This window comes from Vidua macroura, chromosome 19 (assembly GCF_024509145.1).
Source record: "Vidua macroura isolate BioBank_ID:100142 chromosome 19, ASM2450914v1, whole genome shotgun sequence".
NCBI classification, from domain to species: domain Eukaryota; kingdom Metazoa; phylum Chordata; class Aves; order Passeriformes; family Viduidae; genus Vidua; species Vidua macroura.
The window spans coordinates 11,152,298-11,179,268 of NC_071589.1; the positions used below are offsets into that span (position 1 = coordinate 11,152,298).

The window sequence follows — 26,971 nt, forward strand, 5'->3', positions numbered from 1 at the left end:
AGGAAAAAATTTAAAAAGAAAACAAACCCCTCCAACAAACAAAACCAGGGAGACATTGCCTTGTGTTTCAAAAAAAAAAACAAAAAAAAAAAAAAACAAAAAAAAACCCAACAGTTTCTGAGCAACAGCAACAGCTGGATGTTTGCTGCTTGGGCAATCACCATGGTTTTAAAATGAAACCTTGATAAAGCACCCGAGACTTGGGTAACACAATTATTTTTGCAGTTTGACTGATGCAACCATGTTGGTCAATCCTCCTTTGAGCTCACTGCCTGCAATGGCTGTTTGATCAGCAGAGGTGGGAGAAACAGGGAGTTCTTGTCCTCTGCTGCAGCATGGAAAGTGTGGGTGGCTTTTGGAGCACGTTGGGTACAGCTGTGTCACCACCATGGATGTGAGGTCAGGGCAAGCTGCTCCTCGGGCTGGAAAAGCTGCTGAGTGTTGGTGAAGCCCTTGGAAATCTCAGCATCTGTGCTCTGGAACGTTGGAGCAGTTGGGTGCTGGGTGTGAAATAGAAGCTGGGGTGCTCTGGGTGGTAACTGTGAGTCTTTCTGATGCCTCAGGTTTGAGCTTTTCTATTTTTCACATTCTGTGCTGCTTTATTGTGTGGGTCTGGGCTTCACATGAGGGGATGCTGAGCGCTGTGCACAGAGCAGGGAGACAAAACAATTCCTTCTCCAGCTGGGCACCAAGGACAAATGATCCAAAGCTCAGGCCCAGGAGCACAAACAGCGTGGGCTGGAGAGAGAAAAACAAGCAGGATGGGAGTGCATGGGCTGGAGCTGGAATGGGACAATGAACTGCAAGGTGCAAATGGAGCAGAGCTGATCCCAGTGAGAGCCCCCGGGAGCGCTCGTGCATTTTGGGACCATTTTGGTTCATCTTGGGTGCAGCCCTGGCTGGGCTCTGGTGCTGCCCAAGGTGGATCCATGGAGGAGATCCTTTTAATAAATCCCTACTTTATTCCTTAACTCTTTCCAGTCTCTGTTCTAGGTCAGCCTTCTCAAGGTATCATTTCTGGTAAAGAGATGAAGTGTCTCTGGTGCCTCAAACATAAAGAAATAGCTGAAGTGATTTTTCAGGAATACAGCTTTGGAGGGAGGTGGTAATTAGGGTAGTAGTTAAATCCCAAGACATTTCTTGGGATCTGAATATGTCACACCTGGGGAAAATTGTCTGGCAAGGCCAGCAGAGAGCCCTGCCAGCCACTAGAAGGACAGTCCTTGTGCTGATGCATGTGTTTGCTGGGAAGAATATATCAGGAGTTGGCCTCCCTTTCCTGACAATCCTGTGACTGCAATAACTATTGACAGTAACAACCTCAACTCAGTCATTAACTCTAAACCCAGTCCAGAGTGTGACCATTTGATCTTAAATGTTTTCCAGTGTGGAAGACATGGCGTGAGGGATGTTGGTTTGTGATCTCCACCCTGGATGTTTGTGCTGAAGCCTTAAAGAGGAAACAGAGGTGAAGAAGCTGGGAAACCAGTGCTGTGCCCAGAAGGGCCTCTCCCAGCCATGGCATCCTGTGTGCTGCCATTCCACGTGGGAAGGGTTTTGAGAGCTTTTAGGCTTTTCCCTGGCTCAGAGTTTAAATTCCAGCTAAGTTCTTCCCTCTCAGATAAAGCCTGCTCCCACTGATAGGTCTGGTATTTTAAATCTGCTACAGGAAAATAAAAAGGTCTTGGCAGAGCTAAATCTGTTAAATATCTTTATATCCTTCACTGGAATTCCTGATAACCAGAAGCCTGTTCAGGGACTGCAGCCTTGTAGGGGATAAACAGGCAAAAGGTGAATGTGTAATAAGGAGAGCAAGTGTTTCTAGAGCAAGGAAACCACTTTTTCCTGTGGAAGGAGCGGGAAGAGATGGCACAGACATTGCTTTGCTCTTTTTTGTTACCCTTCCCGAGTGTATCGAGCAGGTGGAGAAGGAAGAAGGGGCTGCATCCCGACCTTTAGGAGCTTGAGTACACGAAGTGTCGAGCACGGGAGTGCCGGTGGCGGCTGGTTTAGGATCTCAGACAGACAATAAATGCTGCCATCTGGTGCCCCGAGCAGGCTGCACACAGCCGGGCCAGCATCGCATCGCACACGGCAGTACCTCCACACCGGGTTTGTTCAATCCTGCTCCTTGGATTATCCAATGGGTTACACCGGGCTCATTAAATCCTGCTCCTTGTACTATCCAGTGGGTTACACCGGGCTCATTAAATCCTGCTCCTTGGATTATCCAATGGGTTACACCAGGTTTGTTCAATCCTGCTCCTTGGATTATCCAATGGGTTACACCGGGTTTGTTAAATCCTGCTCCTTGGATTATCCAATGGGTTACACCGGGCTCATTAAATCCTGCTCCTTGTACTATCCAATGGGTTACACCGGGCTCATTAAATCCTGCTTCTTGGATTATCCAATGGGTTACACTGGGTTTGTTAAATCCTGCTCCTTGGATTATCCAATGGGTTACACCAGGTTTGTTCAATCCTGCTCCTTGGATTATCCAATGGCTTACACCGGGCTCATTAAATCCTGCTCCTTGGATTATCCAATGGGTTACACCGGGTTTGTTAAATCCTGCTCCTTGGATTATCCAATGGGTTACACCGGGCTCATTAAATCCTGCTCCTTGGATTATCCAATGAGTTACACCAGGTTTGTTAAATCCTGCTCCTTGGATTATCCAATGGGTTACACCGGGCTCATCAGGGGAGATGTGTGTGTCATGTGCACAGGGAATTCATTGCCCTCTTGACAGGGTCTGCTTTGCTTGGAATGACCCTGAAATTGTAAAAGTCCTTGTTCCCCTAGCCCGGCAGCTGAAGAAGAGGTCTGGAATGCGTGAGGTCGAGTTTTCAAGGTTGTTTATTCTTTCTTATCTATAAAATTCTCTCTCTGACCTGCCGAGGTCTGTCTAGTACAGAAGCCATGGCAGTCTGCCCTTGAGCCTTGGGTGGCTCCCACATGATATACTCAAAATTACGTGTGGTATGTTTACAGATTTGTGCCAATGCCCACCACCTGTGTTAGACAGTGAATCTCTACCTTAAACCAACAGAAAAGTGTCACCATCACACCAAGACATGGAGGAAAAGAAGGAGAAAAAGGTTAGGACACACCCAAATTCCTCCATCTTGTACCCCTGAATCACATTCTAAAAACCCTAAAATTCTACTTTTCCACCCTGTGTCAATTCACCTATTACACTACTCAAACCCTTTTGGCTTGTAATTCCTCACACAGAGTTGGCAGCCTCTCCCATGGGCTAGAATAGAAGCCACAGGTGTTTTTGACTTCATGCCAAGGTCCCTGAGCCTCCTGCCAGGGTCTGGAGACACCAGGGCAGCCAGAGGGATGTCCTGGACTCTGACACCCTCTGTTTAAGGTACAGAAATTGGGACAGATTCATGGGGACCCTGAGAGCCCTGTGCTGACACTGGCATCAGCCAGGGTGAGGGAAGAACAGGAGCAGTCATGGCAGTCTCCACAGCCAGTCTGGATGTCACCAAGGCTTTGTGAGCTTTGCTTTTGATGCTTTGCTTGTTCCTTTTCTGTTTTAGGTGCTGACCCTGTCCCAGGTCCTGCCAGGGAGGGAGCTGTGCTTGGGAGCAGCCCTTGCAGACGTGCTTGATGAGGTCAGGGGAGAGCTCACAACTGGATGTTGCATTTCCTTGTAAGTTGGATTAATGCTCCTTATCTTGTCCTCACTCTGGCAAATGCTCCTTTTCCCTAAGTAGCATTAGGACATCACACTTGCCCTGGTCATGGATTATCTCCCTGGGGGCCTGACACTGCTCACAGGAGTGACACAGGCCAAGGGTGGCTCATCTTCCTGGCTCTTGGGGGTGCACACTGGGCTCTTTAAAGTCTTGGAGTGTTTTCAGCTGAGAATCATAAAACCTGTACCACAGAGAGCAAAGGGGTTAAAACTGGGAGACAGAAACTTTTGCCTTCCCTTTAACTCTTGGATACAGCACAAATTGCAATTCCTCTGTAATTATCTAAAGATCAAAAAATGTTCTGACGTGAGAGATCAGAACAGTTGCATTGTGAGAGGGAGCCTGGGAACACACGGAGGTCCTGACAGCCAGAGGAACGTCGGGTTCCCACACGGCCTGGTGTGAGCAGAGCAGGGAGCAGCTGGGAGGGAGAGCTTTGGGAGAGGCAGGCTCACTGCCCAAGCTCTTAGCATGGAAGATTTATCACCTGGGGGACTTTCTCCTCTCCCATGCTAGAGGAGACAAGGAGGGGTTTGGAGGAGAAGTGGCACAAAACGTTGGTGTAATAAATGCATTAATAGCAGAGTTCAAACAGAGAATGCAGGGCAGCACCTACACTGCCCACAGCACTGTGGTGCCCACAGAGCCAAGGGAGCCTCCATCCATGTGGATGCCATGTCCTGACTTCTTTTGCCAACCACACTGGACAGTTCTCCTGTGACTGATCTTGAAGCTTGTTCAAGCAGTTCAATTACTGATCCCCATTACTGGAGCATGCAAACCTCTCATGAGCTTGGATCCATGCTCAGCCCAGAGAGTGCTTTTATCCTCATTGTGCTGGAGATAGAGTGAGGCTAAATGACTTCCACAGGAGAGGCTGGAAATCAGTAGGAGAGCAGGAATCTAGAGCTGCAATTCTTAATCATCGTGCTGCTTCAGATGTAAGTGTTACAGCTGGAGAATGAAAAAAGGCTCTATCGTTTTCCTGTGGGCACACAGCGCGGGCCAAGCAAGCCTGAGCTGACATTTCAAAGACCTTTTGTTTTTCAAGTGGGTTCCTTCCATCTGGGAAAATGCTCTATTATCTTGGGGGGAGGGAGGCAGCAACTTGCCTCAGAAATGGCTCGATTCTGTAGCCAGTTTGTTAGATGTTGGTCCAGACATTGTTTGGATGTCAGTCCAGACCAAGGAGAGTGGATCTGACCAATCTGTTTACTTTGCCACCTGCTTTCAGAGGAAAGCACATAAGCAAATTCAAATGTTTTGAATGCTTTTATGTGTGTGTGCATTTATTTTGCAGAAGAGCTGTGTCCCAGATGATACTCGGAGAGGGAGCTCTCCCCAGACTGTGTTAAAAGCACAAGAACTGAGGATTCTTTTCAATGCGGGTATTTATTTACATTCTGTTACAAAAGAAACACTGGGAGTATTTCACAGGCATTCTCGGAAAAGCAGTCGGCAGTAGCTGCACACTATCTCAGTGCTCTTTAATTTGGTTTGTGTCAGAGAGATCTCAAAGTGAAGAATCACATTTGCAGATGCTTGGGCAGTTCATGAACTGCTGAGGCTGCCCAGAGGTTGTATGAAGTTAATGATGCAGGACAAAGCCTGCTCACATCCAAACTGCAGCAGGCACAGACCTGCTGCTCTCCCATCTCCTTCCTTCTCTCTGGAGGCATGAGCCTCGCAGTGGCTTTTTTTTGCCCCACTTCAGGTGCTGTTTTCTATCTCCATGTCTTGTGGGGCAGCCTAACCCTGAGCTGGAACTGTTTCCCACTGCATTAATGCCTGTCCTCTTCTGGAGCTGAGGAGAGGGAGAGTCCGTGGAGTGCAGAGACACCTGAGCAAGGAGTTCCCAATAAATATTGTCATGAGGCTGCTTAAAGACTTCTTGCCCTGCTGTTGAGGTAGAGGATAATCACTGATCTAGGACAGAACTCCCTAGGCTAGAAAAGACAATGCTGAGTTCAAGTTCAGCCTGGATGGGTGGCAGGAAGAGCACCATTATCAATGTCAGAATTTAACCAGGGTATCCTGGCTTTTTCAAAATGCCATGGAGCCTGTGGTTCAGCCAACACAGGAGAGCTGTGTGACAGATTATCCCCTGATAATCACAGCCTCCCTCACGCTGAGCTCGTCAGCACTGACTCAGGAGGTAAAATGTTCCCAGTGTTGCCCCTTGGGTGTTGGGAGCCTTCCAGCTGGGAACCACGCTGGGAGTCTGAAGGGCTGTGCTGCAGCAGGCACGTCTGGCAGATGGATTCCCCCACTGGTCTATCTGTTAGATCTGGCCACTTCAGGGCATTTTTTTTCTTGGCACTTGCTTCCTCTGTTTTGAGTCTTACCAGTCATTTTCTTCTTCAAAGTAACATATGGAAATGGTTTGGGATCTGCCCATAGCAAACTGGTTCTGCACTGGGGACTGTTTCACACAGCTGACGTCAGCCAGACCGAAGCCTCCACACACCACCTCTCAGGGTCCACGGGGGTTCTGAGCCCATGACTCATGCTGGGCTTAGAGCAGGAAGTTCAAGCACTGTCTTTCAGACTCTTTTTGGATCATATAAATTCCTTGCTCTGTTTCTTTATCACTTTCATGTGGCAAAATTACAGATTTTACACTGTAAAACTCACCCAGAGGCTCAGACTCCCTGGCAAACACTGCATCGATGAGAGACAAGTGTCCTTCTGTCCCTGCATGCAGGTACACTGAAGTGTCACACTGAAAGCTGTCAAGATCCAGAGTCTGACCTGGAACCCAGATGTCCTCAAATAATCTATTGTTAAAAGAGAATATATTTTTTGTGTGTTTGGGTTTCTAATCTATGGATCTTCCTATGAGTCACTGTGTGGTGCTGTGAGCCAAGGTGTGCAGCAGTAAGAGAGGGTTATTTTCAGTGCTATTTTCAGTTAAAGCTTAAACAAAATACAAGGAGCTATGCCCAAAGGATACAGTGTGAGCACTACCTCTGGCACCCCACGGTCCACAGAGAGCTCACAGGTTTTAATTCCACTGATTTTCTGATGTAGATTTCAGGTCTGTTTGGGATAATGGCAGCTTCTGTTTGTAGATGAAACCTTTTTGTACCACTAAAGCTTCTTCTTTCCCCATTCACTCCACCCCAAGACAGCACACATGCTGCAGTCACTCTGATCAGGAGTGTTCCAGGTTGTGCTCTGCCCCTTTGAAACCCCATTTGTACCTCAAGGGTGATGGGCATGCCTGATTTAACACCTAAATCTGTGTGTGTGTGACAAAACCATTGGCTGCTTCAATCTGCCACTCGTTTGATTCATTTGGTTCCAACCCCAGAGGCTGCTCCAGGACTGTGGCACCTCACAGAACACAGTCCTGAGCTGGGTGGTACCTTCAGTAGAAGCCCCTGGCACTGCAGCTCCTGTGCAGCACCTCAGCTCCCCACAGGCACTGCTAATTTGGCTGCCACTGACCTCTCAAGCAGCTCTTTCTGTTCCACGCACACAGCAGGCGTGGGTGACGTCTGTGCTCTTATTTCCCACCTTGGCTCACACACTCTTTCCCCCTGAGCTCTCCTCTGCTCTCCAGCAGCCACAGCCCTGGGCAGCAGATTGCTCCATGAGAAACTGATGCATAAAGTAGTTTGAAATCAAAGTTGTGGGAATAGTGCTGACGGTAATGCGAGTTATTTACTCAGGAATGTTTAATTAGATGGTTAAGACCAGGATCTGACTTTAATTCAGACCAGACCAAATGGAACAGGGCTTTGTTTGCTTCTAATTTCCCTTACGTCTTCGGCGGTGTGAGAATTAACATGCGGGGACGTAGGAGCATCAGCTTATGGAAGTGTGATTTAACTTTGAGAGATCAACCAGTGCTGACTCACTGGGGGAAGCTGTGTCCATGCCTTCACAAGACTCCTCCTGGAAGCTGGTTCTGTTCCCCTCCTCGCTCTCCTGGCTCCAGGAATCCAGCAGGGATTGCATCAAGCACAACGGAATACTTGTTTCCCTAAGAAAGAGGACGTTGCAGAACAGGTTTTACACATGGGCAGAGCTTTGTTCCAGATGGGATCTATCCCAAAACAGCACCGGGACTTGTCCAAACAAGGAGTGAGATGTGACACTAGCAGGCAGCTTGTAAAGAGAAAAGGGGAGGTAAAAAACTGAGAAAGAAAGGTGTAGGTGGGAATGCAGATTGCTTTTTGTGGTGTTCAGAAACTTCCAGTAGTTTTGAGCTACAGAAGGAACTGTTCTATAACCAGGTGAGCAAGTAATTTGGTATTTTGACACCGTACTCTGACAGTGTTTCACGAATATTAATTACTCTTATTTAATATTTCTTGTAAAAGTACCAGCTTTGAGCTGAATGTCAGAAAATCCTGGACCCTGGCTTCTAATTAACCCGGATCAGACAGAAGTTATCAAAGATTTGGGGAATGCGAGCTCAGTGGCTGGACTGGGTCTGTGGGAATTGCAGGTCCAAGATCTACACCCAAGTTATTACCCTTTATTTCTTTAATATAAGAGCTAATAAAACAAGAAACCCCTCAGCAGGCAGTTCATGATGGCTTGTGTGTGTCACTGCCAAACACCACTATCTTCTTATATCAAAATATACATTAAACTGTTGCTAATGAGTAATTTTCACTGTACCTTATGTGATTCTCCCATATGGGTTAAGCACGAGAGAGTGCTGGCTGAAATGATGTAACATGAGAGTAAAAAGCTGAGTTATGTTCTGTGTTGCAAGATCAGCAAATGCACAGTTCAGGGCGCATTTTTAGGGATCATTTCTCCTTCCCAAGCCCAAAGATGGGCTCTGCCTGTGCCAGCACAGTCTGGATATAAAAATCCTTTAAATTATTTCTTACAGCTTGGAATAGAAAAAGTGAATGGAATCAAAGGGCTCATCTCAACTATAAAGACACATGAAATAATTCCCACACGGATTTACATTGATAATAGTGAAATCTTTGCCAAACTTGAATATCGTTCATTTCCCTCCACCTATAACAATCTCTGATCTTTTCTGTCCTTTCCAGGCCGGGGATTGTCGCGACCCAGTCGGGGTGGAGTTGATGCCCCGGCGGATCCCACTGCCCTCAGGGTTTCCCGCTCCTCTCACCATTCCCGCTCCCCTCAGGGTTCCCCGCTCCTCTCGCCATTCCCTCTCCCCTCAGGGTATCCCACTCCTCTCGCCATTCCCTCTCCCCTCAGGGTTCCCCACTCCTCTCGCCATTCCCTCTCCCCTCAGGGTTCCCCGCTCCTCTCGCCATTCCCTCTCCCCTCAGGGTTCCCCGCTCCTCTCGCCATTCTCTCTCCCCTCAGGGTTCCCCGCTCCTCTCGCCATTCCCTCTCCCCTCAGGGTTCCCCGCTCCTCTCGCCATTCCCTCTCCCCTCAGGGTTCCCCGCTCCTCTCGCCATTCCCTCTCCCCTCAGGGTTCCCCGCTCCTCTCGCCATTCCCGCTCCCCTCAGGGTTCCCCGCTCCTCTCGCCATTCTCTCTCCCCTCAGGGTTCCCCGCTCCTCTCGCCATTCCCTCTCCCCTCAGGGTTCCCCGCTCCTCTCGCCATTCCCTCTCCCCTCAGGGTTCCCCGCTCCTCTCGCCATTCCCTCTCCCCTCAGGGTTCCCCACTCCTCTCGCCATTCCCTCTCCCCTCAGGGTATCCCGCGCCCCTCAGCGGACCCCTCACCCCACCCCATTCCCGCCAGCCCCGCGCGCCTTAAAGCCGCAAGGTCCTCCCGCGCCGCTCCCCGGCCTGTGCCCGCGCCGCGCCCACCGTTGCCCCTTTAAGGTTACCGCGGCGACGGGCCCGGGCGAGAGTGAGGCGCATTGACGTCACGGCGGGCGGGGCCCGTCCGGCCGGTCGGTTTCCGGTGCCGCCGCTGCAGCGAGGCCGCGGCCGGGCCGGGACGGGCGGGGGGTCCCGGCGGAGCCGCCGCAGGTGAGCGGGGCGGGGGCAGCGGCCGGGCGGCCCCGGGGCGGCGGCGGGGCCGGGGGCGACAAGAACCGGGCGGGACGGGCGCGGAGCGGGAGGCTGCGGCCTTGGGGCGGGGCCGGCCCGGCCCGGCTGAGGGAGCGGAGCCGGGGCCGCGGCTCCGGGGTTGCTGTGAGGGCAGCGGCGCCTTCTCGGGCCGGTGTCCGAGGGGCCCCCGCGGGCTGTGGGGCCGGGCCCGGCGGCGCTTCCGGGCCTTTGGGCCGGTTGTGGCCCCGCGGCTCCGTGTCCCCGCCCCGGGGGTACCGGGTCGGTGCCTCCCCGGTGGCCCCGGGTCTGAAGCGGCCGCAGCCCCGCGCTGCGTGAGGGGCGGGCTGGGCTGGGCTGGGCGGGGCAGCCCCGCCTTGGGGAGCTCGGGGAAGCTTTGGGAGCGTGCAGAAAAAAAAAAAAAAAAGGCTTGTAGAAATAAATAGCGGAGTTTTCATTTTGCCCGTGATGCCGCATTTCCCGCACCGCTCTTGCCCTTCTCGCGTGGCCCGCGGCCGCTCACGGAGCCCCGGGGTCGGTTAATTAGCGCTGACCAAACAAAAGCAGTAACTGCAGAACTTCTCGGCGCTTTCTCAGCCCGTGGGAAGGCCACGCTTTGTGTTTATGCAACGCGCAGTACACGTGTGTGTATGTGTGCGTGTCCTTGAGCAGGGATTAAGCGTGACAGTCACGACACCTGCGTGAAGTGTTGGTAATTCCATGTTAACTCGGAGCCTTCCGTAATCTCCAGCAGCAGAATTCGGAGGGGCACGTTGTTGTGTTGCCTCTCTCTGTGCCCTGGGTTTTCCTGCTGCTGCCTCAGCAGGATAAAACCCATGATGTGACTTCAGTGACTTGTAATTTCTCAACGTTCTTTTGACTGAATCCGTTTTTTCCCTTTCAAAAGCTGATCCTGGGATCAACATATCTTACTGCACATAAATAAGCTGTTGCCACACTCCCTGTACCAGGTAACTTTCTTTATATTTCATCCAAAAATGCCCTGAGAAATTCTTTCCTGTTTCTTTAACTTTCACAGTGTTAAGTTTCTTATGAAAAAAATGATGTGGAATGTGTGTTTATATACATGGTACATGTAAAAAATATATTTTAAAATGGTTTAATAACCTTGTGGTGGGCTGAGCCAGGCTAGATGCTAAGCACCCACCAAAACTCCATCACTGCCCTCTTCAACTCAACAACAGAAGGAAAATATAAGGAAAGGCTCCTGGACTGAGATAAGGGAGAGATCACTCACCACTTGCCATCATGGGCAAAACAGACTTCACTCGGGGAAATTGGTAAAAAATTAAACTAATTAAATTGGAGTAGGATAACGAGAAATAAAGCCAAATCTTACAAACATCTTCCTGGCCCTCTCCCTTCTTTCCAGCTTTAACTTTACTCCTGATGTTCTCTGCCTCCCCTCACCTCAGAGGATGGGGATTGCAGTCAGTTCCTTACATGTTGTCTCTGCTGCTCCATCCTGCTCAGGGGAAGACTCCTCACACCTTCCCCATGGGAGACAGTTCTCCATGGACTTCTCCAACGTGAGTCCTTCCTGCAGGCTGCTCTCCAGCCTGGTTTCCCTTCCATGGTCACAGCTGCTGCCAGAAAACCACCCCAGCCAGCACAGGATTCCTGTGGGGTCACACTCTGTGCATTCCCCTGCTCCAGTGTGGGGTCCTCCATGGGGTGTAGGTGGGTCTCTGCTCCCCCATGGATCTCCAGGGGCTGTGAGTGGATCTCTGCTCCCCTGTGGATCTCCAGGGGCTGTGAGTGGATCTCTGCTCCCCCATGGATCTCCAGGGGCTGTGAGTGGATCTCTGCTCCTCTTTGGATCTCCAGGGGCTGTGAGTGGATCTCTGCTCCTCCATGGATCTCCAGGGGCTGTGGGTGGATCTCTGCTCCTCTTTGGATCTCCAGGGGCTGCAGATGGATCTCTGTTCCCCTGTGGATCTCCAGGGGCTGTGAGTGGATCTCTGCTCCCCCGTGGATCTCCAGGGGCTGTGGGTGGATCTCTGCTCCCCCATGGATCTCCAGGGGCTACAGATGGATCTCTTCTCCCCTGTGGATCTCTGCTCCCCTGTGGATCTCCAGGGGCTGCAGATGGATCTCTGCTTCCCCATGGATCTCCAGGGGCTGTGAGTGGATCTCTGCTTCCCCATGGATCTCCAGGGGCTGTGAGTGGATCTCTGTTCCCCCGTGGATCTCCAGGGGCTGTGAGTGGATCTCTGTTCCCCCGTGGATCTCCAGGGGCTGTGGGTGGATCTCTGCTCCCCATGGACCTCCCTGGGCTGCAGGGCACAGCTGCCTCACCATGGTCTGTATCACAGGCTGCCAGGGAATCCATGCTCCAGGGCCTGGAGCACCTCCTGCACTGATCCTGGTGGCTGCAGGGCTGTTTTTCCCATTTATTGCCACTCCTCTGTCTGGCTGAAGCAGCCATTTCTCCTCTCTCCTTAAATACATTGTCCCAAAGGCTCTGCCACTGTCACTGACAGGCCCGGCCTCGGCCAGGGGCAGTTTCATGTTGGAGCTGTCTGGCATTGGCTCTGTTGGACATGGAGGAAGCAGCCAGCAGCTTCTCACAGAACCCTCCTGTACCCCATGCTACCAACATCTGGAAGTGGAAACAAACTGGAAAGGGGAGAAAAATCTGCTTAAGAACATTTTTGAAAGTGTCAAAGCTGAAGTGTTTAGAAAACCTGGCATCATAATAGATGTTTAAAGCTGTACTCTTCATTATTTACAGTTGGAGAGGTATTTTTGGGATTGCAGTGCACCCATGAAATAAGTGATGAGGTATGAGCAGGTTTAAATTACACAGGAGCTTTTTAGGAGCGATGCCTGTAATCCATAACTTCCGTTAGCAAACTCTGCCTTGACATTTTGGCTTTGGCTTCAACCTGAGCATGTTTCACTTCCGAATACCGGTCATGCTTGGCCTCTCACATTTCCAGCTTCCACCCACCTCTCTCCTGGCCACTGTCCATCCCCATGGCCCCACACAGACCACGCAGCTCCTGACAGGAGCCTCCAGTCCTACAAAATCCTCTGTTCAAGCAGCAGGAAGTTCAGGTGGGATCTTCCCTGACTTGGAGCACTCACAGGGCTTGAGTTGTTGAAACTTTCTCAGCTTTTCCTTTTCTGCCGGTGGCTGTAGAGCCCCCAGAGTTTTGTGTTCTGATTTCTTTCCAGGTGCTAAATAAGTTCCCAGCATTTTCCTTAGCTTAGTTACTGCTCTGGTAAAAGGTATTTTTTTGCTGTGGTATCAGTAAGATAATGCAGCATAACTTCGTTTTAGGCAGCAGCATCTTTGTTTCCAGTAGTTATTTATTATTTAACCTTCTCCTGTTCCTTTCAGCCATGGCAGCTTCCAGCAGCAGCAGCAGCGAGGAGGAGCGGAGCCTTCGGGAATGTGAACTTTACATCCAAAAACACAACATCCAGCAGCTGCTGAAGGATTGCATTGTGCAGTTATGCACAGCGAGACCTGAAAGACCCATGGGATTCATCAGAGAGTACTTTGAGAGATTGGAGAAGGTAAAAACACAGAATGGGAGGGAAGGGGGTTGGAACAACTTATATTTAAATGTATCTTTGTCATTTAGGGGCTGAGCTGCAGATTTGACCACCTGTGTTGACTGTTTGAAATTGGAAGTGGTGCTTTTGGAAAACAGATCCTGTTTTCCAGTAGTTTGTGCACCCCTGTCATACCAAAGCCTGTAGGACAGAACATAAGGAAACAAGGGGACTTAACCAGCTGGGATACAGGTGTGATCCCAGCCCAGTGCTTACTCATGGAAGCTGGTACACAGCATTCATGGGTGTGTCTGGAGCTGGAGAACTCTGGAGATTGACCTTGCTGGATGCTGCTGAGGGCATTTGGATTCTTATATTGATTTCCAGTAATGTGGCTAGAGCACAGAAGTGGTGCCAGTGGTATTATCCAGACCTAGATGAAGACAAATGGAAGTATTTGCATTGCAGATCTCTGGAAGAGCAAGCCTGTTTCTGCCTTCTCTTGGGAGTTCAGTGTTGCTGTCCCTCTTGAGTTTGTCCTGAGGTCCCTTTGGTGTTTTTGTTGTTGTTGGAAGCATTCTGAGATCCTGGGAATGGAAAGCATTCCGAGTTGAAATAGTGATTTTACACTCTTCTGACCTGTTAATTTTATATATTGAAATCTAAGCAGGTAGGAAAAGGAGCTGCAGTGCAAATGGGAAGATTAAAGGCTTGTGCAGAGGAAAGGTTGGATGCAACTGTGCTCAGAACATGGAATTAGTAAATAATGCAGCTGTGACCTTGTGCAGCACTTGTTTGCAGGTGATGCTCTCAGTACTTGTATAGGGCAGTTAGACTTTTTTTTTTTTTTTTTTTTTGTTCTAGTGAGTTACTAATTGCTGATATAAAGAAGAAGGAAATTAACATTGGAGATCATAAATACGTCTTGTGGAAATTCTATTTTAATGGAAGTGTTCAGGATAAATACTAGAAAATGACCAAGGGGTGCAGACTACCTGCTATAACTCATAATTTATTTAGGGAACATTTTGCTTATGAAATGAAGAGCTCTAACTTTTTTGTTTTTTTTTTTTTTTTTGGTTTTGTGTATCAGCAGCAAACCAGTGAATAATGGGGTTCTTAAAAATTCCTATTCCCTGCCTATTGCAATGACTCCTTCCCCTCCTTGGTTTCTTAAGTACTGCTAGGTTGGGAATTTTGAAACATGTCCACAGGTATCTACAGACAAAATTTTACCAAGTAAACCACATTACAGTGCTTAGAATAAATCCTAAACCAATCCATATGTGGGGATGTAAAATGGGATTATTTGGGTGCTTCTGTGCAGTGGATTTATGGTCAACATGCAGTATTTAGGAACTTGATTTGTGTTTTTGCAAGATAACAAGTCCAGCTCTGAATTTAATGACATGAATGTTGGAATTGAATAAGTTGATGATTTTATTCTGGTGCACATTAGCTCTCTGTGTACTCGGTCAGCCTAGACTGAAGCTGAAAATAAAACTGGTTAGGTAATGTTTTTTCCCTTTAAATTGCTCTCACAATTTTGGTCAGGGTCTTTTCTCATGGTTTCCAAGTGCCCTCTAGTGCAGCTGCAGCTACAAGTGAAACTGGAGCATTTTTTTGTTGCCTCCTAGGATTTAAAACTTGCTGTAGCTTCCTCTGGGTGGTTTCCCCACTCAGCTGGGCTGAGTTTAGCCAGGCACTGTGGTACCTCCCCAGCTCTCAGGTAACAGAGCAGTGAACATCCTGTGCTGGGCAGGAAACTGCTGACATCCCTGTCTGGAGAGCACAAATGCTCAGTAACAATATTGACCAACTCCTACCCAGTCCTCAGCTCTGCTACAGCAAAAATGCCTGAAACTCACTCTGCTTCACCTCCCAGAATCATGTCTTTTATACCTGTAATAAAGCAGAGCAACTTTTCAATGTGCTTTCTGAATTTTCCTCTCTCTGACTGTATCTCAACCTGAGGTTTTTTTTAAATAAGATTGATTTTTGAAGGAACACCATTGAAAACTGAAGTGAGCTTGCTATTTTCTCTCTCATCCTCTTGACAAGCCATCTCTTCCACTGCACACAAACAGAGCTGATTCACTGTCATGTTATTAAAATATGTTGAAAAAATTTAAACATGCTTTAGAGTTTCTGTTCAGAAACATTAAAATTGCTGCCTCTGAGATGGTTACAGCTACTATAGAAATTCAAATGTCCTCTTCTGGGTTATGAAAGCTGTTAGATGAATCTAATTACTACTCATTGATTGTATAAATGGTTTTATTTATCTGTTTGTGGTGTGCTAAGGCCTCTGTTCTCTTTGCTGTGCAAACATGTGTGGCAATACCAATACCTGCTAAAAGCTGTAACAGCTCTCCAGTGCTGGGCTGGGCTGTGTCATGCAGCTTGAGCTGTGGAAATTTAATGTAGAGATCATTATTGCAGCCTGCCAGGTGAATCCTGGCTGTTGGACATGGCTGTCCTCTGGAATAAGTGCATGCTTGAAATACTGTGTGTGATGCAGTTATGTGCACATCAGGCTTTAGAGAAAGCTGGAATTAGGAAGTGTGATGGACATGTAGTCACTGTCCCTGTTCCCCACCACCTGCCCTGCTCAGATACCTGAATATCTGAATATTTTCCCATTTTCCTAAGTGTTTCTTTTGCAAAACAAGCTAGTTTAGGAGGATATACTTGCAGTTATGAATTTATGTCAGAGCTTTTTGAAAGATGGTTTTATAGCTTCTGAAATTTTGGGGTTTTTAAAATCTAATATAAATAAAATACTAAATTAACCAGAGGAAGTTGAGACTTGTCTGGTGCAATGGCAATTAGCAGGTTTTACATTGTACATCATAATCTGAAATTGTGAAGGTCTTCTTCAGTAGCTGATAGACTTAAATCTGAGTATGTGAAGTGTCATCACTTCAGTATTACTGGGAATAATTGAAAGGGACTTAAAAAACATTTGTTATTGGTCAGGAGAAATGAGGCTTGCAGTTTGTGACTGACACTGAAAACTGAACTGCTTCACCAGCTGAAAGACCAGATCAACACTTGGATGTAATGAATAGATTATTCCTCAATATTTCTCAAATCCTGGGAACGTTTATACTGATGAGTACAGAACAAACTGAGTGTCTTTATCCGTGATTTGTTTAATGTGAGGAGCCTCTAGACTTGAACAAACACATTTTCCTCATAAATGCTGGCTAAAAGCAAAGGTATCTGGGAATAACAACTGCCACCATTTCTTTAGGTCCTACTGTAATTTTTCTCTGATCTGTTGGTTTAATAAATGGGGATTAGTGTCAGAAATTGTAAAAGGTGTCTCTTACAAAGATGAAAACTGAGATAATAGGATGTCGTGGCACAGGGTTGGCTGGCAGTGTGTAATATGAATATCTGGAGATGAATAGTTTAGTTGATGTAGTGATGTTTGGAGTTTATGATCTTGGAGGTCTTTTTAACCTCATTCTAGGGTTCTATTCTCTTTCTATGGTTCTGTTTTGTCTCAGGGTGAATCTTCTTGGTGAGTGTGTATGGGCTATTTAGAATAACTGGTGTATTTTAAATTAATACATTATTTTACCCACCTGTAACTTGTTTCTGTGTCCATCCCCTACTTACTATTCTAAAAAAAAAAAAGTATTAGTATTAAATTTTGGGTCAGACAGAAGTTACCAGTTATAATTTTTTGTGTTAGTGCAGTTTCCTTCTCCCTGAGTGGGACATTGCCCTGAGGAGTCTCTTGAAGAGTGTTTTGATAACAACTCCCTCACTAAATGCTGTCGAAGTGCTTCAATCTCTGATCATAATATTTGATATTTTATGTGATACTGGAAAAAAACCCAGCAGCTGGTGTTCACTTATTTAAAAAATGTCTTTTTTTAACGGCTTAAGTATTTTGTATTTGAACAAACATGTTCTGTGGTTGATGGTGAGGCAGTTTACACCAAACACTTATTACTGCTCAGGCTATATTTAATTTCATCTCTGTTGAGACTTGTACCTCTAAGATCAGAGGACAGAAATGAGTTTTAAATACATTTTGCTCCCATGGTTGGGATATGTGGCACTATTTTATCAATGGGCAAAGAGCAGGAAGTGAAACGTGAGGCCGTGGAGCTCCTTGGCTCTGGGAGAGGGGCAGTGGAAACTCCCAGGAATGGGTATCCCATGGCCCTTCCCTCAGGCTGGTGTTGTTATCCAGAGCCTCTGCCCAGCTGGGATCAAGGACACTGGGACAAACCCAGCTTTTACAAGGGCTGGAGCTCTGGGAGAACAGATGAGTCTTTGTTCTTTCACAGAATGTCCCAAACCCCTGTTTCCTAACGCTGGGAAAGTCATTTGAGCTGTTATGATGTCAGTGCTCTGACTCCAGGGTCGGCTGCTTTGTTTTTAATCTGATTTTAGTTGATTGAGGTGAATCTTTCGAAGAATCAAATTTCTGTGTGTCAAGTTAATTAGAATTTGTGTTATTGTCAGTACCCTGTTCTTCTACAGTATCACTACAACACAATAAGTAACTGAAGGAAATAAGGAAAACAAGTAAGCTTGTGCAAGGTTTGCATGTGATTTGCATAAAAAATCCCACTTCGGCCTCCAGCATCCTTCCTCCAGCTCTTTTGAAAGCAGTGTTCATGTTTCTTTCTCCCAAAATAAATGTTGGTTAACGAGTATCAAGTTGGTCCATGACTCAACCTCTTTCAAAAGCTTCTCATGTAGCATGGATTTCTGAGGAATTGCTTCTCTGTCTTTCAACTCCAAAAAGGCTTTAACACCTCGCAGCTGAGGGGAGGGACTGGGGGTTTGCAGCTGGGGAAGTGCCTTTAGCATTTGAGGAATGTCCTCATCACCTGTTGAATACACTGGCAGAAACCAGAATCAACTTGTTCACACCAGAAGTTTAATAAATGAAGAATCACTCAGTAAAATAAACACCATTGTGATGTGACTGGTAGGAATGAAAGGCACATCTACCACGTGTCTTGAAAGGCCTTTGATCTCGGATGCTGCAGTCTCCTGTTTGCCTTAATGTGGGAATAATGGTCCACAGGAAGCTCCCTGGTGTTGGCAGGCTGGGCTGGAACATGATACATCACTGCTTTTTTTTTTTTTTTGTCTTTCCCTTTGGATTATGTGACACAAACATGTCTTCCTTCCTGTTTAGGAGGAAACAAAGCAGTTGTTGAATCAGCTGAAGTCTGGTTCTCGCTCCGACTCCCGGGAGGATGAGATCTCCCCTCCTCCCCCCCTCAACCCTGTGGTAAAATACCGATCACGACGTGGGGCCATCAGTGCAGAAGTCTACACAGAAGAGGATGCTGCCTCTTATGTTAGAAAGGTGCTCTGACTCCTAAACCTTGCTCAAAATTACACCCACAATCCAAGAGTTTTATCTGAACCCACCTTCTATCCAGGTGGATAAATAACACCAAGCTCCTGGAGCCTGTTATGTCCTAATTGCTGTAAAAAGCAGACCCGTGTGTGTCTGATTAACTGGAGGACAGAATAACCTATCATGCAATTAAACCATTCATGCATTACTTAGACCTGTTCCCTTTGAAGTCATGTATATTTAGATGTGCATATATTTAGATATATATAATGTGCTTCCAGTTATTTGGCAGCTGTAACAACATTTGGCCTAATGACAGAGCAGGCTTGCTGCTGTTCCCAGGAAAACACAGGTTGAACAGATATTTGTCCTCCTGCAAAAAAACTTACAAACTGAGCATGGAATTATGCTTTTCAGTTGCATAAAATAATACAAGATTATATTTTCCTTGTGTTCAAACTGTCTGTAAACATTTACTATATTTGGGGTTGTATTTATAGTGCTTGAAAGAAAATGGAAAAACTCAGCCAGTGTTTTGTAGTAATTTAAGTTGTTTATTTACCACGGGAAATGCAGAAATTTTTCAGGAGAAAAATTAACCATTTGCTTTCTCTGATTCTCTCTTAGGTTATTCCAAAAGATTATAAAACCATGGCTGCTTTGGCAAAAGCAATTGAGAAGAATGTGCTGTTTACCCATCTTGATGATAATGAGAGAAGGTAGGAGGAAATCTTTGTGGGGTTAAGGTTTGTGGAAGGGCAGAGTTCAGAAGAGCTAAATGTGTCACAAATCTGCAGTGACTCTGCAGTGGTCAGTGGAAGCACACAGAGCTCCAGGAGCAGTGTTGATGGGTTGGGGGTACAGATGTGTGGAGTTGTGCAGGTTTTTGTCTGATTTTGGCATCCTCTCCTTCAGTGACATCTTTGATGCGATGTTCCCCGTCACTTACATCGCAGGAGAGACTGTCATCCAGCAAGGCAAGTGACACTGTTTGCTCAGGGGAGTCATTTGGGGATGGGGAGCTTGTGTTTATTTTTTAATATAAAAGCAGGCTCACTGCAGCCACACAATTTCTTGTTGTGTTGCCTGAAGCACTTCATACTGAAATGAGGAGTTGGAGCCACTGGAGGAGGATGAGGATTCCTTGAAGAGATTATCTGTTGGGAATATTGTCCTTTGATGACTCTGTAGAAATGTTGTGTTAATTTATGGATCTAGTTGGCCTTTCCAGGAATTCTGGAATTGCTGCTGATCTCCTGGGTACCAGTAGACGTCCCCTTTCATGGGATTGAGAGGAGTGTGAAATCAGCCAAATGTGATGTTTCACCCTGCAAACTGCAAAAATTTGTCAACCTTGTTGGAGTCTAAACATCAAAGTTGGCAGAGATGCCAGTTCTTTCTTAGTATATTCAGTTTAGTGTATATTCAATTTTTTTTCTCTTCTTTAGGTGATGAAGGTGATAACTTCTATGTTGTTGATCAAGGAGAAATGGATGTAAGCATTCCTGGTAGTTTATTAATGATATGTTCATTCCTAGAAGAAGAATACTCTGATAGTTGTGGGCCTCTTCTACAGACCCTGCCTTTAGCAACTTTTCTCATTTTAAGTTCTTATTTATAGGAGTTTGTTTTGTCCCTTAACAGCTCAGTCTGGTTGCACAGACTGAGTTTGAAAATGAAGGATTTGGACACAGTACAGATGTTTTAGGCATGCAAGGTGGAGTTGAGGTGTGGGGCAGGCTTTAAGAACAACCAGACTTTTATTTTCCAGCCCAGCTCATTCATAGCTCTTTATGACACAGACCTTGTTGAGATGTTGTTTCTCAGGAGTCTGTGTGTGTAGAGTCTGTGCATGAGATGTAGAAGAGAATCCCTTTGGCAACGAAAACACAAATTGTGCTGGGGTTGGCAGCATTGATAAAACCCTGAAATGATCAACCTTAGTACAGATGTGAGAATTTCCTTGTACTCCCAAGGGAATAGAGGGCAGCAGGAGGTTGAGGGGTGTCTGACCATGCTTTGCCTTCCAGGTTTACGTGAACAGTGAGTGGGCCACCAGTGTGGGTGAGGGTGGGAGCTTTGGAGAGCTCGCCCTCATCTACGGCACCCCCCGAGCTGCCACCGTCAAAGCCAAGACCAACGTCAAGTTGTGGGGCATTGACAGGGACAGCTACAGAAGGATCCTGATGGCAAGTATCCCTCAAAACCTGGATTTATGATTTGGGGGTCATGTATGCTGGGTATCTGTCCTTCTGCCTGTCCTTTGCTGGAGTTACTTACTCCAAATCCGTCTGTCTCTTCAGTAATCAGAAAGCTGATTACTCAACGTGCATCTCTCAGGCACAGGGCAAGGGGGAATCTTGCATTAGTGAGCAAAACAGTGCCAGTATTAAACTGAGCTGAGAGTGTAATAAGGCTGCAATAAATGCTGAGTACTTCAGGAATGTTGCTCAACTGGAATATTACTGAGAGAACTCAATTTCAAAACATTTCATCTTGTGGGTTTGGGGTCTGTGAGACAGAACACTGTGTGTCTGGTTAAATTTGTTTGTGTCTGGAGTTTTGTTTAGAGTAGAAAGAAAACTTACTTTGTGTCCTTTCCTTTTTTTAATAGGGAAATACTTTGAGAAAGAGAAATATGTATGAGAAATTCCTTAGTAAAGTATCTATATTGGGTAAGTGAGAAGATTTTTGTTCTGGAGTGGAATCAATTGCCACATTGTAATGAAGCTGTTACCCAGCATTATGATGATTGCAGGCTGTTGTGGTAACTCATCACAACTGCTTCTCTGCATCAATCCAAAAGAACCCTAATTCAGGTCTTGATCACTGATGCACAAATGCAGCCAGAAATACACTGACCTCTGTATAAATACAGAGCAAAAGGTGTAATTTGTGCCTTGAGAAGACACCCCAGTAATGAACTTTTAACTCTGCAGAATCTCTGGACAAGTGGGAGCGTCTCACTGTGGCTGATGCCTTGGAACCGGTACAGTTTGAGGATGGGCAGAAGATTGTGGTCCAGGGAGAGCCAGGAGATGAGTTCTTCATTATCTTGGAGGTAAGCAAGCTCAAAATTAAAAGCTCAGAATGTGACTTTTTTTTATTGTGTCCCTAAGCAGGCACTTGGAGAAGAGCAAAACATAAGAATGTACTTCCAGAGAATCACTAAAGAAACATAATCTTGCTGGACATGAAGTAACTTGGATTTAGTTTTGCTCTTTTCACAAATGATACTTCCAGGAAAAAAGGAACAAGTTTCTGACTGAAAGCAGCTTATCTTTCTGAGAGTAGAGACCTGTTCCATATAGTAATGCCTTGGTAATGACTTACTAGTGTTCTGTCTGGTGGTTTGTGTTTTTTCTGGGCTTTTTGCTAGTCATAATATAATATAATATTTCACTGTTATGAGGAAAACCAGGAAGAAGTCACTGCTGTAGATATGTAAATGTTCAAGATGTTTAATGCTTAGAGAGGAGAGCAGCAGTTGTTCTTATACAGCAGTTAGGTGAACTGTGCAAGGACTGTGAAGTGTTTTTCTAACTGAGGCATCCTAACAGTTATTTCTGCAAAGCAGCTGACTCTTTGTGAAATTCAGTGTTTGGAGTGATGCTGGAGATTGCAGTTGTTTGACTGCTGTCATTTATTGAAGGGCACAGCTGCAGTGTTACAGCGCCGGTCAGAAAATGAGGAATTTGTTGAAGTGGGCAGACTGGGACCTTCTGATTACTTTGGTGAGTTATGTTGTGACAACTGTGGCTACAGACACCGCTGTCACCATTTTGTCTGTGCTGTGTCAGTGGTAGAGATGAGATGGATTTGCTTAATTGCTGTTTTGGACTCCTGTGGTTGCTCTCAGTATCAGGTGAGTATCAGAGTCACTTGGCGCTCAGGTGTGCACACAGAATGTGATTGTTCCACACTACTTTACTGTAAAAGATTATTTGGCCTGACCTCCCTGCCCTGAGCAGAGCTAAATTTTTAAATGACATCATATTCTCCAAGGCTGTGTCCAGTTGAGTTTCCTGTGTCTCCAGGGATGGAGATCCCACTTGCCTCTCTGGGCAATTTCTTTCTCTGTCTAACCAGCCTTGTTGTGCAGAGGTTTTTCCTTCATGCCTGACAAGAATTTCCTGTTCTGCAGCCTGTAGCTTTCTCTCTGTCTCTCCCTGCGCAGCCTGGGTTTGTCTTTGTAGTCACTCATTACACAGCTGAAGACAGCAGTAAGATAAGAAAATTTCTTCCTTGGCCTTCTGTTCTCCAGGTCAGAAAGGAACCTGGTCAGAACCTGCTCTTTAATGGTTAAATACAGCCCTCTCCCTCTCAAAGCCCCTCATATTTTTCTCATGTTTTGGGTAGTTCCTCTCTTTCCTCTTGCTAAAACCTTTTGGTTGTCCAGGTTTTCTGCTCTGTAGATGATGTAAGCAGCAAATCCTCTGTTGCAAGGCCTGAATTGGGATGGACTTGAGAGCATGGGCTCTGCCCAAAGGCCTGCTTGGCTCGGGATCTAGGACTAGACTTCATTCTGTGTCATTTCATATTTTCTAATATTTCCCTCTGTGTTCTCTTGAGTTTCCTACTCTAAAACTAAATATTATCACAGTCATTGTGTTCAGGTGCTGCAAACCTTTCCTTCAGGGGTTTGACTTTCCCTTAGAGCCTCCTTATTCTTTAGCAAGCCTCTCTTTTGGAGGCTGCTGAGTTCAGGAGTTTTAATTGGTTACAGAGGAAAAGTTTTCCTCATTTCTTTTGAACATCCCTTCTGATAATGCAGGCAAAAGTGTTCTCAAAGGAGCACTGAGCTCTCTCTTCAGTCCTGAACACGGAAAGGACTCAAGTCCAAAACCAAGCAAACAAAACCCCAGAGTTGCTGCTCTGGTTCCTTCCATGCTTGTTGTAGGAATGTTCGGGGTTGTTTCTGTTGCTGATAACAGGGGCTTGTTGAAAACTTCATTTCCGAACATGTTGTTCAGCAGTTGAAACAAAGCTTTTGGCATGTTTGTGCAAAACTTAAGAAATGGGATCCAGTGGGACTTCAAAATGCTCCTTTTCCACTGCCCCATGACAAAGTCAGACTTTTGATTCTGGCCAGCAGTGGGTCAAAGGCTTCTGTCTGATGCATGAATGTTTTATTTGTTTGTTTACTTCAAAACCATGCTCTTGTTGTCCCAAGTTTCCTAGAAACACCAGAATTGAGCAGTACTATTAGAAAAATAACTACTTGTTGGCTAGGAAAATTACACTGTAAATTGAAGCATGACCTTTCCTCAAAGAGACAAAGTATTGAAAAATTTTTAGGCTTTTTTTTCAGAGAGACTTGAATGTGGACAGGCTTTTTAATAACAAAATCATCAAGTAGGATTTTTTTTTTAAACTACCTTCACAGTTGCTTTTAATGTAATTATTTAAGTACTTCTTCTGAGCAGTGCTAAAGCCTGAATTTCCTTCTCTGCAATTTATGGTGAAGAAGGGTCATTTCTTTGCTTCTTTTTCCCATTGATTGGTAACTCTGCTGCCTGTTTCTGCTGTCCCAGGTGAGATTGCTCTGCTGATGAACCGTCCTCGTGCTGCCACCGTCGTGGCTCGTGGCCCCTTGAAATGTGTGAAGCTGGACCGGCCCCGGTTCGAGCGTGTGCTGGGCCCCTGCTCGGATATCCTCAAGAGGAACATCCAGCAGTACAACAGTTTTGTATCACTGTCTGTCTGAAACTTTCCTCCCTGTCCAAGCCATGCTTCATGAATGCAGACTGCTTTCTTCCCCTTGTGCAGAGCCACATCGCCACTGGCATTTGCAGCTTCCTGTCCGGTTAAAAAAAAAAAAAAAAGAAAAGAAAAAGAAAAAAAAAAGAAAAAAAAAGGAAAAAAAAAAAACAAAGAAAAAAAAAAGGAAAAAAAAATAAACTGCTTATCATGGCACTGTCATTAATTTAGAGCATATTATTTCTGTGCTCTCAGTCCCATTAAATTAATAGAAAAAGTACAATGGAGACGTTTGCTTCTCTCTGTGCACCAGTGTCCAACTCAGGCCAGGGCAGCCTTGCTTCAGCAGGGGAGAGACCTCCTGGCACCACGCCATTGCCATAGAGTGAGGAGGTGACAGCAAAGGGGAAAAAAAGTTCTTTTAAAGGTGTTTCTCAAATTATTGGACAGATTTAAAGGCTGTGGTCATCACCTGCTGTATTTCTTTTCACATGAGAGCTGCCCTTGTAATTGAGCTTCTTGGGGCTTGGGGTTTTCTGGGTTTCGTTTTCATTTTCTAGGTACTGTAATCCTAGGTTCAATCGTGAGGCATCAGCTGCTAAGAAAGCCACAGTTGGAATTTACCAGTATAATTGTTCCTGTGTCTGCTGGTTTAAGATTGCTTAGTTCTGTTCTTGTCAAGTGTAAATCAAAAGCTTTCCAGGTTAATAGTTCTGCTGAACTACTTCAGCTGTTGATCCATTTGCCGACTTGCCGCAACTGATCTCTTTCACTTGTTCTTTCTCCAGCCATAGATTGGCCATTTAAAACTCTTCCTGTTCCAAGTGGCCAGAACCAAATGCTACATGAAATGCCTGACTGTGCTCTCTAGTACATAGATTGGTGTAAGAATGGTGCAGCTGTCCAGCTGTTAGTACTGTTGGAGTGCTTAGATTGGTGTAGAAGTCGAAAGCAAACATTTGATTTTCCCTGTGAATTGTTTTGTTAATCCTCAGTTGACTTTTAAAAAAAATCAGCATCAGTTCAAGTGACCCTTTGTTACCAGGGAAAATAAATGCTGAGTGTTTTGGCCAGTATCAGTTGCAGGTGACAAGATTGCTGGTCTGTAGAGCTCTGTTATTCTTGGTAGAGAATGTGAGGCAAAAAACCCGAATGTTTGAACTTTCCTGCAACACTGAGTTGTTTTAAGTTTTTAGAGCTGTCAGTTCATCATTTTAAAAATGGTTCACTATAAATCTAGTTCAAAGCCAAAAGGTGCATTCTCTTTTCTCACTTATGGAATTTCCACCATACTTATTTAATCCTTTTTTTTCCCCCAAGTTCAATCTGTTGCGGAGTCTTAAATGTATTTCAGTATTTCCCAGCTTTGTGTTCCATTACTCTGTGCTCATCAAGACTTCCCAAAAGTTTTTACTGAATTCCACGGTTTAATAATTGTAGGCAATTTTTAAGGTTTCCTTTAAACTGTAATTTATATCAAGTAGCATAGGTTTGTATTTGGGAGTGACAGCAAGCAGTTTGGCATTTGTTGTGCAACTACTTTAATGATGGAGCCCTCGTTTTATTTCCTTTCTGAGGTGGAGTGGATGAAAATCCAACGTTTTCCCAGACATGGAGAGAATCAGGAAAAGTTTGCTAATTCATGCGGAATAATACTGAAGGTATCAAGGCTTTACAAAAGGTTTCAGGGTATTTCTGAAACTGAAATCCCAGGAAGGGGATTGAAATGCTTGTGGTTTGAGTTCTCTATTCAAGAGATGTTGAATAGAGGATTTCTGCCAGAGTCCTTAAGGAATAAGCAAATGCTACCTTTTTTTGGTTCTTTTTTTTCTTCCCTTTTTTTTTTTTTTTGAGTAAAACTTTTTTCTTAAGTTTTGACTCTGCAGGTTTTTTCTTCATATGTGTTTTGTGTTTGTTACATTAAAGCACCAAAAACTGTGTAAACCAGTTAGAGCTCCACAAGAAAATGCACATTTTTTTTATATAAGGCTTTCTAATCAAATTTCACTACTGCATCTTTTTAGCTTGCTGTTTACTCCCTTTTGTAGTTTTACCTACGAGATTTTAAGATAAATCAGCTAAGTCTGAGTTAAATATTAAACACAGTTATAGCTTTACCTTTGTGTGCAATTTCAATATGTTTGAAACCACAATTGGCATAGTTTTGCCTTAGCTAACATTCAGGGCTTTAGAAGTAATTTTTTGCTAGTCTATCTTCAGCAAATTGATGAAGTCTATTGCCCTAGGAAGCTATAGTCAACCAGAGGACCATTTTTGTATTGTTACCTGACTCTATAAGTCTGATTTACTGTATGTGCTAATATATTATATTATATTCCTTTTGTTATAGATTGTCCTAATGGCAGATAAAGCAATAAAATGATTTAAATTCTTAAATGCAATCAGCCTCTTTTATTTTATTCCCTGCCCCTACATCGCGTTTTCCTTTGGCTTTAGAGGATGTGTTATGAATGAGGCAGCAGAAAATAAGCAGCTTAATGGATTAGCTTGGTGTAACTCCAGAGGGGTGAGCTCAGGTCCTGGCTTCCCCCTGGAGCCTGGGGAGAGCTCAGCCTCCACGTGCCAGCCTGGGAATTCCTCTGCAGGTGGACCTGTGTCCTCTTGGGCTCCTGACAACTTTGATCTCTCCCAAGGTGTTCATTCCCAGCCCAGCCATGATTTTTGGAGCTCAGGAATTTTTCTAAGTTGGCTGCTCCCATCTCTGCAACCCCTTAACGAGCATGTGATGGA

At 45.6% G+C, this 26,971-nt stretch overlaps 1 protein-coding gene and 1 long non-coding RNA gene across 3 annotated transcripts; both read left to right on the top strand.

Moving 5' to 3' along the window:
- The first annotated feature begins 336 nt into the window (after positions 1–336).
- Positions 337–5,105, top strand: LOC128816730 (uncharacterized). The gene is made up of 3 exons (XR_008439996.1): positions 337–563; positions 3,558–3,670; positions 5,017–5,105. It is a non-coding gene; the product is annotated as an uncharacterized LOC128816730 (long non-coding RNA).
- Positions 5,106–9,550: 4,445 nt separating this feature from the next.
- On the top strand, positions 9,551–26,617 carry PRKAR1A (protein kinase cAMP-dependent type I regulatory subunit alpha). Of its 2 annotated transcripts, XM_053994615.1 has the most exons (12): positions 9,551–9,639; positions 10,565–10,628; positions 13,025–13,203; positions 18,353–18,526; positions 19,148–19,239; positions 19,436–19,497; positions 19,969–20,015; positions 20,551–20,709; positions 21,135–21,195; positions 21,460–21,581; positions 22,173–22,254; positions 24,055–26,617. In XM_053994615.1, the coding sequence occupies exons 3-12, from the start codon at positions 13,027–13,029 to the stop codon at positions 24,225–24,227; spliced, it is 1,149 nt and encodes a 382-aa protein (XP_053850590.1). In that variant the 5' UTR covers positions 9,551–9,639; positions 10,565–10,628; positions 13,025–13,026; the 3' UTR covers positions 24,228–26,617. The 2 variants fall into 2 exon arrangements, with proteins under 2 accessions (XP_053850590.1, XP_053850591.1); XM_053994616.1 differs by lacking the exon at positions 10,565–10,628 and having other exon boundaries at positions 9,558–9,639.
- The last annotated feature ends 354 nt before the right edge of the window (positions 26,618–26,971 follow it).

Excerpts from the sequence above, each read along its gene's own strand:
- PRKAR1A (XM_053994615.1), top strand. The coding sequence starts at position 13,027 with ATGGCAGCTTCCAGCAGCAGCAGCAGCGAGGAGGAGCGGAGCCTTCGG. Across the intron at positions 13,204-18,352 it reads ACTTTGAGAGATTGGAGAAG|GAGGAAACAAAGCAGTTGTT; the intron begins GTAAAAACACAG and ends CTTCCTGTTTAG. Across the intron at positions 18,527-19,147 it reads CTGCCTCTTATGTTAGAAAG|GTTATTCCAAAAGATTATAA; the intron begins GTGCTCTGACTC and ends ATTCTCTCTTAG.